This window comes from Lycium barbarum, chromosome 4, assembly GCF_019175385.1.
Source record: "Lycium barbarum isolate Lr01 chromosome 4, ASM1917538v2, whole genome shotgun sequence".
Lineage (NCBI taxonomy): Eukaryota > Viridiplantae > Streptophyta > Magnoliopsida > Solanales > Solanaceae > Lycium > Lycium barbarum.
Genome location: NC_083340.1, coordinates 38,854,921 through 38,866,120, shown reverse-complemented (window position 1 = coordinate 38,866,120; position 11,200 = coordinate 38,854,921). Strand labels below are relative to the sequence as shown.

The following is an 11,200-nucleotide window of genomic DNA, read 5'->3' as shown; positions in this document are numbered from 1 at the left end:
TTAAAAAAACAGAATTGAAAAAATCGAAACTGAACCGAACCGAACTTTAAAAAACCGAAACCGAAAGAACCGAACCGAACTAATTTGGTTCGGTGTTTGGTGTCTACCTTCAAAAAACCGAATCCAAAATAACCAAACCGAAATTTAATAAAACCGAACCGAAAAATCGAACGCCCACCCCTATGTGCAACAACATAACATTGTAAAATAGGCAACAAAGTCAGGACTACGTACGTGTGGGCTATGACGTGTTGAATAGCTCATCAAAGGTTTTTATTACCAAAAACAAAACCATAACAGCTTATCAAAGGTTTTTCAAATTTCAAAAGCAGAAGCAATATATTAAAGGATATAATTTGAAAATTGAGATGTGTGGTCAAGTAACTGTACGTCAACCTGGAGTCTCACAAGTCAGTATATATTTACGGTTGCACGTAGGGGCAAATCGACGTGTTCTACAGCATATGCGGACATTTTAACTGTCATCGATTACAACTCTTTCACTTCTTCTGTACTTTGATCATATTGTATAGTAGTAATAATTATTAATCCAACAATTAAGTTAAAGTTCATTTTTTCGTGTGAACATTCGACCTTAATTGTTCTCGTCTTATGAAGATGCATATCAAATTTTTATTTTCATACTTTAGGTACAATTGTATCCAACTCAAGCTTCATGTACTTAAAAATTTTACAAAGTAAGAAATGAAGTGATGACTACATTAGTACTTTAATAGAAAGATTCAACAAATGTTCCCAAATTTCAAAGAAGTTGAAGAGTTGTGCCTTCAAGCTGAGGCGGACGGAACACTATAACTAATTGAACCCCAAACTTTCAATATGGGGTATAAATTTAAGTGTAAAAATTTACTAAAATTCCAATAAATAATAGATATGAACCCATAACTTTAAAAATATAATGATTCAATGCTAAAAATTTAAAAGCTTGAACCCCTAGAGTAGTCGCGGTGCCACGTGTTGACACCCCTTCGTCGGAAAATTACACTGTGTAGCTAGGTAAATTTTTTATTTTTATGTATATATATTACATATTGACACTCCTGGGTTTTTTCGTGAATTTACTTCTTTATATTTTGAAACCCTTAGTGAAAATTCTGACTCCGCCACTACTCTAGAGTTTAAATCTTATATCCTTCTCTACCTTCAAGGAACTATCAACCTAGAATGACAAGTCAGATACTTTTTCGAACACTCCAAGAGAGCATTTATTAAGGACTGCATGTGACTCATGTAGTACTAACCCGTAGTATAATGTTATCCCAAGAGGTGAATTATATTTGCTTAAAGACCGTTTAGGGAAGTGCATTAGCGTGACCTATAGCTATGTATGAACGAGGATTGGTTATTGTAGGCACGATGGACAAGTGTGGTGGTTAGCCAATTTTGAGTAAAGGTGGATTTAAGATTTTTAGTCAATAACTCCATATATGTGAAGATGGAGTATTATATTTTACTTGTTCTATGTTGCTTAATACTTTTAATTCAAAAAATAAGTTTAGACCACATCACAATGACTATTACTTTGTTATTGTTTCTACTTATTGCTACTGCCTCCTTTTTCATCGTTCTTTGAGTCGAGAGTTTATCGAAAACAACCTCTCTATCTTCTCAAGGTAAGGGTAAGGTCTATATACACTTTATCCTTCTCAAACCCCACCTGTGGGATTACACTGCATTTGTTGTTGTTGTTGTTGTTGTATTTTATTCCCTCCGTCTCAATTTATTTGTCATGATTATTAAAAATAGTTGTCTCAAGTTATTTATCGTTTTAGAAGTTCAATGCACAATTAATTAATTTTTCCTCATTTTGCCTTTAGTAGAATATTGTCATTAATGAAAATGACATATAAATAGAGCAAACATTTAATGGAGAGAGATTATAACTTAGACATAAATAAGAGTAAAGTAGTCAAATACTCTTCCTAATTAATATTTTTTAAGGGGCGTATAAAACAAAAAACGATAAATAATTTGACACGGAGGAAGTAATGAACATTCAAGGTCAAGCCAATTTTTTTGTCAACCCATTTTTTTTTTTAAATTCTAATCATCTTGTGATCTCAAAATTTTATGACTTGATAGAAAGTCAAAAAAAAAAAATTCATACACTCTGAGTTGTTCAATTTTTTTTTTTTTTTTTTTTAAAACAAATGGCTTGTCTATTGCATATACGAAGTAATTGATTCTAAAAGATTTTTCAAGAGACTTCGTGATTTCGTCGTAAGCATTCTCATCAAATTATTACTTTCTATAAATACACATTTTCAACAAAATTCATGTTCAATAATCATCTTAACTATTTAATTATAAAAATTTGCACTTATCTCTTCCATTTTAAAAAAATAAAAATTGCATCCGTCCATAACATAGCTTTTAAAAAAAGGGAAGGGAAATCTTGGAGTATAAATTTGGAGAAATATAACCCAATAATTGGGCACTTGAATTTGAATCCTATGACAGTTGATCCAAAATCCGAAAAAAACAGAGCAGAGGACAGTCCCTAGATGGGATCCAATGCAACACCATTCTGTCATTCATACTTACCCAGTCTCAAATTATTTGTAGTTTTTTGATATTATACGCACCTTAAAAAATATGTATTAATTAGAAGAGTTATTTGACTACTTTTACCTTATTTATGTCTAAGTTATAATTCTCTCCATTAAATATTTACTCTATTTATCATTTCAATTAATGATAAAATTTTACTAAGGGTAAATTGGAAAATAAATAATTAATTGTGTCTTAAACTTCTAAAACGACAAATAATTTAAGATAATTATTTTTAGTAATCACGACAAATAATTTAAAACGGAGGAAGTAATACATTCACTATACTTTAATACATTAACTATACTTTTATTTTTCTATTTATTTTTTGTTGAAAAAGGGTCATTCATAAATATTTGTTGCATTGTTTGGTGGTACAACAAAACAGCTAAGTGAGGGTGAGAGAGAAATAGAGATCTTAAGAGCACTGACTTTGTTAGGTTGTTTGTCTGCTTCTTTTTGAGCCTTTTCATAAAACGGGTTGTTCCTTTTTAGGGTCAAATCCAAAAAGCACCTTGGGTCCCATTCTTGTAATTTCAAACAAAACCAATGTCATTTTTTGTTCCCATCTCCCCTGAGCGGGAAAACTGGAACATAGACACCAACCATAGTGTTCCTTGTTTTTCTCTCTTTTTTTCAAATTTCAAAACCCAACGGCTCTTTCCACAATGCATTTTAGCAGCATATACGACCACCCCACTATCCCATATCTCAAATTAAAAAAAAAAAAAAAACATTAAAAGTTGCAGTCTTTTTGTAGTTTCATTAATAGTCTGTCTGTGTCAAATCCTTTTTCCCTTTAAAGTGAGGCATTAGGTTGGGTAGTTAACAAGAACTTTCTCTTTCTGCTTTAACTCTCTTTTGTTTCTTTATAGTCATTGATATCTACAACTATTCTTACTTAAAAGTAGTGGTACTACTACAAGTTTTTTACTTCTTGAAAGTTGAAAGCTTTGTTGTCCAAAAAATTTCTTTTCTCCTTTTATATTGAATAGTCTGAAGCTGGTTATTTTGAAAAAAAACAAAATGGGTGCTTCTGGAAAATGGGTGAAGGCTTTGATAGGATTCAAGAAGACTGAAAACGATGATCGTGTAAGCTCAAAATACACTAAAAATTCAATCTTTATGGTTCTTGTTTAACATTTTCTGTCTGTTGTGCATTTGCATTGTATCTTGCTAGTTTGCTGCTATTTTTTGTATCTGCTTCCTATTCTTTTCGTTTTCTTTTGCGGCGAGGGTCTTTCGGAAACAGTTTCTCTCCCACTAAGGCAAGGGTAAGGTCGGTGTACATCCTATCCTCCCTAGACCCCACTTGCGGGGTTACATGTACCATATTCTGTTTAAAGAATGAACATACCATATTCTGTTTAAAGAATGAACCTTCTTTTGTGTACATGTTTGTTGTTTAGGAGAAGAAGAGCAAGAAATGGAAGCTATGGAGGAGTTCATCAGGTGAGTCTTCATGGAAGGGTTTGAAGTACAGAAATGTTGGGTCAGAAGGGTCAGATTGTTCATCAGTGAACAATGATGCTTATAATGCTGCTGTAGCTACTGTGGTTAGAGCTCCTCCAAAAGATTTCAAGGCTGTTAGGGAAGAATGGACTGCTATTAGGATTCAAACTGCCTTTCGTGGATTCTTGGTAATCACTTCTACTCTCTTCCTTCCTTTTTTTTCAACAGTAGATTTTTTAATCGGAAACAGCCTCGAGGGTAAGGTCTGCGTACACTCTACCCTCATCAGACCTCGTGGAATTACACTGGGTGTTGTTGTTGCTTTTTTAGCTTTGTTGTTTGTTCTTTTTTTGTTTGTGTGCCTGAGATTTGTGTAACCTGATATGTTTCCCCTGCTTCTTTCATTTTGTACATGTGCACTTCCAATCAAAATCCTGTTATATCTCAAAGCTGGTGGTCAAGTAGTTTTATCCAAAATTAATTTAGTATTTTGCTCGAGTAACTTTGAATCATGATTGTGTAGATGTTGCGTGGTAGTTTCTAATTTTACTAGTGTCTTGTGGTAGCTTCTAATTTACTAGTGTCTTGTGGTAGCTTCTAATTTACTAGTGTCCTGAGGTTCGCGTTAACTAGATGTCCGCTGAAGAGAGATCAGGGGCGAGATCTATGTAACAGAATTATAATTCTTTTCTTTGAAGGATATTTATATCATGATGCACATACTTGTTAAATTAAACTAGTACTAATAGGTTTATCTATTTCTGTCAACATTCAGGCTAAAAAACCATTAAATAAACGGAAAAGGTCCAAAAATACCCGTAACGTACGGGAAATGGCTCACAAATACCCTCCATCCATCTATTGGTCCAAAAATACCCTCCATCCACCTATTTGGTCCAAAAATACCCCCAACCTATTTTTTTGGCTCAACAATACCCCTCAAACTAACACCCTAATTTTGATGGTATTTTTTCAATTTTAAAATGTCACGTGACTTGTTTTGATTGGACACATATATTATTTAATTTAAAAATTAAATCCCACCCATTTAATCTAACTCATTTTGTAACAAGTTGAAGTGAAATGCAACAAATATTTTTTTTTTTTGCATTTCGTCAGTTAATCAATGAAATGCAACAAATATATATTTTTTTGTATTTCGTAAATTAATCAACAAATATGAACGAAACTGTTTTTTTTTTTTTTTTTTTTGCATTTCGTGAATTAATCAACGAAATATGTTTTTTTTTTTTTTTTGCATTTCGTGTATTAAAAAACGAAATAGGATAATTTTTTTTTTAATTTCGTTCATATAAAAACGAAATTGGAATATATATATATATATATATATATATGTTTTGCATTTCGTTGGTATATCTACGAAATAGTAATTTTTTTTTGTATTTTGTTTATTAAAAAACTAAATATGAAAATAATTTTTTTTGTATTTTTGTATTTCGTTTATATAAAAAAATAGGAAAATAATTTTATTTTCATTTCGTTTATATAAAAACGAAATAGGAATACATTTTATATATATATATATACCAATGAAATAGGATAAATATATATATATTTTTTGTATTTCATTTATATAAAAACGAAATAGGAAAATAATTATTTTTTTTCGTTTGAGGGGTATTCTTGAGCCAAAAAAATAGGTTGGGGGTATTTTTGGACTAAATAGGTGGATGGAGGGGTATTTTTGGACCAATAGATGGATGAAGGGTATTTGTGAGCCATTTTCCATACGTTAGGGGTATTTTTGTACCTTTTCCGTTAAATAAAAGATGTCAACTCTGAATGTTGACAGAAATCTGTTTCGACAGCATCTGATCCTCTCTGCTGATAAGATTAACATTTATCTTTGAGCATGATAAGATTGATGGGTTTTAATATTCTATATTCCTCCAAATTGATCTTGATTTTGACATTTTAAGGCAAGAAGAGCATTAAGGGCGTTGAAAGGATTGGTAAGGCTTCAAGCTCTTGTTAGGGGCAGACAAGTAAGAAAGCAGGCTGCAGTGACTCTTAGGTGTATGCAAGCTCTAGTTCGGGTACAAGCCCGAGTTAGAGCTCGTCGTGTTCGTATGTCCATGGAGGGCCAGGCTGTGCAGAAGTTACTGGAGGAACACCGTGGCAAACTCGACCCCTTGAAAGAAGCTGAGGTAGAGACCATTTGTCTTTCTTTTTTGAGATAATTATATTTTTGGATCGCTCAAAAGAATAATCGCTCAAAAGAATAATAGCCAACAGATGTATAGGTTTTTATATATTAAGTATAAATATCCATATAATATACATAAATATAAGTATAATAGAATATACTTAATCAATGTATATGTTTTGTATATTTTGGTTACCGTCACTAATTATATTTGGCCAACGGGCTAAAAATGAAAAAAACCCTTCTTTTTTGGTTAAGATTTCTAAGTGTGTGGCTCTTTGTACTGGTTGAATTTCCTAACACATTTCTTGTTTTGTTAATTACCAGGAAGGATGGTGTGACAGTAAAGGGACTCTTGATGAGGTCAAAACAAAGATACACATGAGGCAAGAGGGAGTCTTAAAAAGAGAAAGAGCACTTGCGTACTCTCAAGCTCAAAAGGTAAATAGTGGACTAACTATTTAGGAGCACATCTTTTTGACCTGTAGCAATTGATTGGATGCTTTATCTATTGCAGCAGTCTAAATCAAGCCAGAATTTTGATTCTAGAACCACTATCGCGGTTCCATCACTCAAAAGTCTTGATTATGATAAGAGTAATTGTGGATGGAGTTGGTTAGAACGTTGGATGGCAGCAAGGCCATGGGAAAACAGATTGATGGAACAAGCATACACTGATTCCCTCGAGACCACACCAAAGTCCAAGGACAATCAATTGAAGACATCTGAACCATGCTCCGTCAAAGTGAAAAAGAACAATGTCACCAAAAGGATATCAGTGAAACCTCCTACTACTCGTTCTTCTTCAAGCCCAAGTTCTGAATTTAGATATGATGAGAGTTCAGCATCCTCTTCATTCTGCACATCAACAACACCGATATCTGGAAGCACAATGTTGGCATCTGATAGAACTGAAGATAGCAGCAATAGTAGTCGACCGAATTACATGAGCCTAACTGAGTCAACCAAGGCCAAGCAGAGAAATCAGCGAATGCTTAGACAGTCCATGGATGAGTTCCAGTTTCTTAAGAACTCTGGCTTACTCAGTAGTAATGGTGACTCAAAGAGTTGTGCTGGTTATGATTCTTCACTCAATTTCACAAGACCTCTCTGTCTTCCTACTAGAATGGATAGGTTCTCTAGATTAGGGGACAAACAGAATTGTGTCTTTGAGTAATAATAGAATGACTAGGGCAGTGACAACCAATACAACAGCTTCTTGTTGTAGAAAAAAAAAAATCAAAAAGCTGGTGTGGTATGTTTAATTTTTTCTGGACTTGGTTTGCGGTTGTCATTCGTAGCAAGTATGTTATTATATAGATCATTTGCTCTATTATCATAAATTTACTGAGATAAGTTGATCATGTATGAAATTTGATAGAAACCAGAACCTTTACGCAGTGACTCACACATTTTTTATGTCATAAAAAATGGAGTTACAGGCAATATTTCTATTATGAAATGCGTAGTTGCATTTGAAATAGTGGAAGTTACAAGTATGCATTTCTTGTCTCTTGTATCAACGATTAGAGATGATGTTCGAATGTTTCATTTACGCTTGATATATCAACGATTAGAGATGATGTTCGAATGTTTCATTTACGCTTGATAGCTTGAACCTTGACACCATGCTTAAAGTTAAGGACAATGCCATACTGAAGTTCCAATGGGCTTTCCATGAGGGGAGAGTGTCGAAAAATATACTTGCGATATAAATGAATCAGTGACAGTTTGATTTCCTGTATGGAGAACTTCTGTCCTATGCATGCTCGTGGCCCTATTCCAAAGGGAATATTTGCATAAGGATGCCTTTGTTTTTCCTCTGTACAGTTTGGATCAAACCTCTCTGGTTTAAATTTCTCTGGTTCAGGGAAGTTCTTTGGGTCCTTAGCAAGAACTCCAAGAGCCAACCAAACCCATGTTCCCTGCTTAGTTATAACAAATATGTTAAAATTTACCTCATGGAAGAGTAAAAAGATAAGCACATTATAGGAAAAATAGATATGAACCTTAGGAAGTTTATAGCCTCCAATCTCCACCTCAGCTGATGTTTCTCTGGCAACTAAGGGCGAGACAACGTAACACCTCATTGCTTCTTTGATTACCTAAAGTTTATAAGCAATTTCAAGAAGAATGAGAACGGTTTTATAATCTAGTTCTCCCTTCTTCTTCTTCTTCTTCTTTTTTTTTTTTTTTTTTACTTCTCAGAAGATTATAAGGGCATCGCAACCCGGCGCACAAAGCATTCCACGTTAACAGGTTTGGGGGAGGCCCGCACCCCAAGGGGATAATTAAACTTCTCAGAAGATTAAGATAGAAAAAATTGGGATAATAAAAATTGGGATAATTACATTTGGACCGCCCGAAAAAGTATAGCCAGCATATGTATATGTTTTGTATATTTAAGACAATATACATATAATATAAACATCGTATACCTATTATACATAAATATACAAAACATATACACTTATTAGCACCTGTTCTTTCTAATTTCGGACGATGGGTCAAAAATGGAAAAACCCCTAAAAAATTCACATTTACCTGATCAAGGTATGGGAATTTCTGCTGAAGATCATTGGCAGTGGGTATGTGATCATCAGGGACAAAAGCATCTATCTCTGCAAGCAACTTCTGTTCAACCTCTGGATGGAGAGCAACCAGATAGATGATAGAAGACAAAGTAAAGGATGTTGTTGCAGAACCCGCCAGCAAGTGCTCATAAGTTACAGCACTGATATAATCTGAGGTGAAAACATTCTTAGCTAACTTCTCTGACTCCCTTGCCTGCAGTATAAGCGACAAGAAGTCTTTTGAGCCACGATCTTTTTCCTCCGTCCTCTTTGCCACTATCTCATCCAGCCTACTACTTAAATTCTTGTTTGTTCTTTCCACTTTCGAGTCCATAGTGCCCGGGATTCTTTTGAGTACTTGGCGAAATGGCTCTTGAAGAATCGGAACAAGCAAGCCGAGTATGATTGAAACAGAACCTGATAAGTCCATTTTGAGTTGTGTTGTGGAGTAAATGTGCTGCTTGATGAATTCCTGCACTTCACTATCATCTTGATGATGGTTTATTTTGTCTGATATTGATTTGGAGAGTCCAAAATCCACACCGAAAGCAGCTTGTCCAATTACATCTGTTGCTAACTTGAGGGAAAGATCAGAGAATGTGACATCTCCCTCAGAATCAAGATTTTTAGTTGCAGACTCTATAAATGATTGCATGATTGGCACTAACTTAGCAAGGTAAGATGGCTGGTAGACTGATAGAATAGTGTTTCTCATTGTTGACCATCTTGAGTCCCTGTAATTAAAACAACTTTAGCTTTCTTCTAGTTGAAAATTTCCATTATGCAGAATTAAAACCATCATGTATTTTATAAGGCTGAATACATCAACAAACCCTTAAACTGGCCAGTAAATTTCATTTAGAGCTCGAACCATGTCTATCCAATTGAGCAAATGAACACATGATAGAGTGTTCCTATAAGGCACTTCTAGCTATTTTTGGGGGAAAAATTTGCGCGTGTTCATAAGCATCGAATATGATGTAATCTTCCATTTTATAATATACTATTATTTTAGCTTGAACCTTAGAAATGGCTCCCTTGAATATGCCTCATCAACCTATAGAGAGTAGAGACTGATGAATTATTATGTAAAATTCTCTCTACTTGAACTAGTTTACCTAGTAAAAAATAGGCCTTTCTGATGAAGAGGGGATGCTGCAATGGGAGATGGGATGCTTCTATTTGGTATGTACTTGAATTTCTTTATCCCAACTTCTCTACACAGCTCTGCATCTGCTACAATAACTAATGGCTGTCTGCCCATGTGAAATCTGCTTAAGAATAACAAATAAGCATCACCATGTAAACTTGCATGAATACTCAGATTAACTAGAATCCAAATACACTAATCAAGAAATGAAGGGAAACCTGAAGATAGGACCATATTGTTTGGCCAGGACAGAGAAGACATCAGGTCCATACTTAGCCATCAAAGGGAGGTGTCCTACAAGGGGGAAAGATGGAGGACCAGGTACCTTTCTCACCCGCCAATAAGGTCCATACATGTAGACCAAAACACCAACTACTAAGGCTAAGATAGTGCATATGGTTGGGGCTATGGGCAACCTTATTAGTTCTACTATTGATTGTTGAATTGCTGTGCTTAGAAACACCATTTCTTTTGCCTTGATGGAGAAGGATATCAAATGGACAGTTGACTATATATACACAAATATTTTAGGAGAATCTTGAAATTGATGGGGTAGAGCCGGCCTTGTTTTTTGATCTATGATCAAATCATTTCATGAGTTGTTAGTCTTTGTGTTTAATGATAGCTATGCCTAAATGGTGGGGTCCTCTATATGTGTTTTTTTTTTTCCTTTCCATTTTCCACTTTCAAGTTCTGATATTTTGACGTTGCAGATTAACCTAGGCCGGTAAAGGAAGGAAAAATATAGAGACAGTGCCTAGTAAGCTACTAGAAAATGCCAAACTTCATTTGGATTCATACATAAAAAGTATACTCTATTCTTGTCCAGGCAAGAGCAGAGATAATGATTCTCCAAATAAAATGTTTGCCGTGATGCCTTTTATATTCTCATTGTCCTTTTTTGAGTGGAGTGATATGCCAGTTGAGTCAATTTGGTAGAGAATAAGGCCTCACTCTAATTTTCACATGATATTAACCGTCCTCTGCTACTCCACTAGGTTTGGTCTGCCTGTTTTCACTTGAGCACTAGTTTTGGCACTTAAGCTGCTTTAGTCCAACTAGCAAAACCATAGGCAAGTGGGACTGACCATAGGAAAACAAGAAACCAAGATTCTAGTGGTTATAGAATTTATTTGTAATGAATGACACGTCGAGACTGTGGGACTGATCACACGTCTAGGCCAAACGCGAGATTGTCTCCTAACGATGAGGCTGATATTAGACTAAGAGTCCGTTTGGATGAGCTTATAAGTTGCTTATAAGTTGTTTTTAGTTTTTTTGAGTATT

At 34.5% G+C, this 11,200-nt stretch overlaps 2 protein-coding genes across 3 annotated transcripts; one reads left to right on the top strand and one right to left on the bottom strand.

Annotated features, from left to right (window-relative positions):
• The first annotated feature begins 3,357 nt into the window (after positions 1 to 3,357).
• Positions 3,358 to 7,533, top strand: LOC132635921 (protein IQ-DOMAIN 6). Of its 2 annotated transcripts, none has more exons than XM_060352531.1 (5): positions 3,358 to 3,663; positions 3,981 to 4,211; positions 5,964 to 6,191; positions 6,518 to 6,631; positions 6,711 to 7,533. In XM_060352531.1, the coding sequence occupies exons 1-5, from the start codon at positions 3,598 to 3,600 to the stop codon at positions 7,365 to 7,367; spliced, it is 1,296 nt and encodes a 431-aa protein (XP_060208514.1). In that variant the 5' UTR covers positions 3,358 to 3,597; the 3' UTR covers positions 7,368 to 7,533. The 2 variants fall into 2 exon arrangements, with proteins under 2 accessions (XP_060208514.1, XP_060208513.1); XM_060352530.1 differs by having other exon boundaries at positions 3,367 to 3,663; positions 6,708 to 7,533.
• A 37-nt stretch (positions 7,534 to 7,570) lies between these two features.
• On the bottom strand, positions 7,571 to 10,602 carry LOC132635920 (cytochrome P450 711A1). Its single transcript, XM_060352529.1, has 5 exons — positions 10,132 to 10,602; positions 9,882 to 10,034; positions 8,735 to 9,497; positions 8,200 to 8,295; positions 7,571 to 8,115 (listed from the first exon to the last, which is right to left on the bottom strand). Exons 1-5 carry the CDS (start codon positions 10,377 to 10,379, stop codon positions 7,786 to 7,788), a joined length of 1,590 nt encoding a protein of 529 aa, XP_060208512.1. The 5' UTR covers positions 10,380 to 10,602; the 3' UTR covers positions 7,571 to 7,785.
• Between the last annotated feature and the right edge of the window lie 598 nt (positions 10,603 to 11,200).

Coding starts and splice junctions, on each gene's coding strand:
- LOC132635921 (XM_060352530.1), top strand. CDS start 3,598: ATGGGTGCTTCTGGAAAATGGGTGAAGGCTTTGATAGGATTCAAGAAG. Junction 6,192..6,517: donor ACCCCTTGAAAGAAGCTGAG/GTAGAGACCATT, acceptor GTTAATTACCAG/GAAGGATGGTGTGACAGTAA. Junction 6,632..6,707: donor CGTACTCTCAAGCTCAAAAG/GTAAATAGTGGA, acceptor TATCTATTGCAG/CAGTCTAAATCAAGCCAGAA.
- LOC132635920 (XM_060352529.1), bottom strand. CDS start 10,379: ATGGTGTTTCTAAGCACAGCAATTCAACAATCAATAGTAGAACTAATA. Junction 10,035..10,131: donor CAATATGGTCCTATCTTCAG/GTTTCCCTTCAT, acceptor ATTCTTAAGCAG/ATTTCACATGGGCAGACAGC. Junction 8,116..8,199: donor GAGGCTATAAACTTCCTAAG/GTTCATATCTAT, acceptor ATAACTAAGCAG/GGAACATGGGTTTGGTTGGC.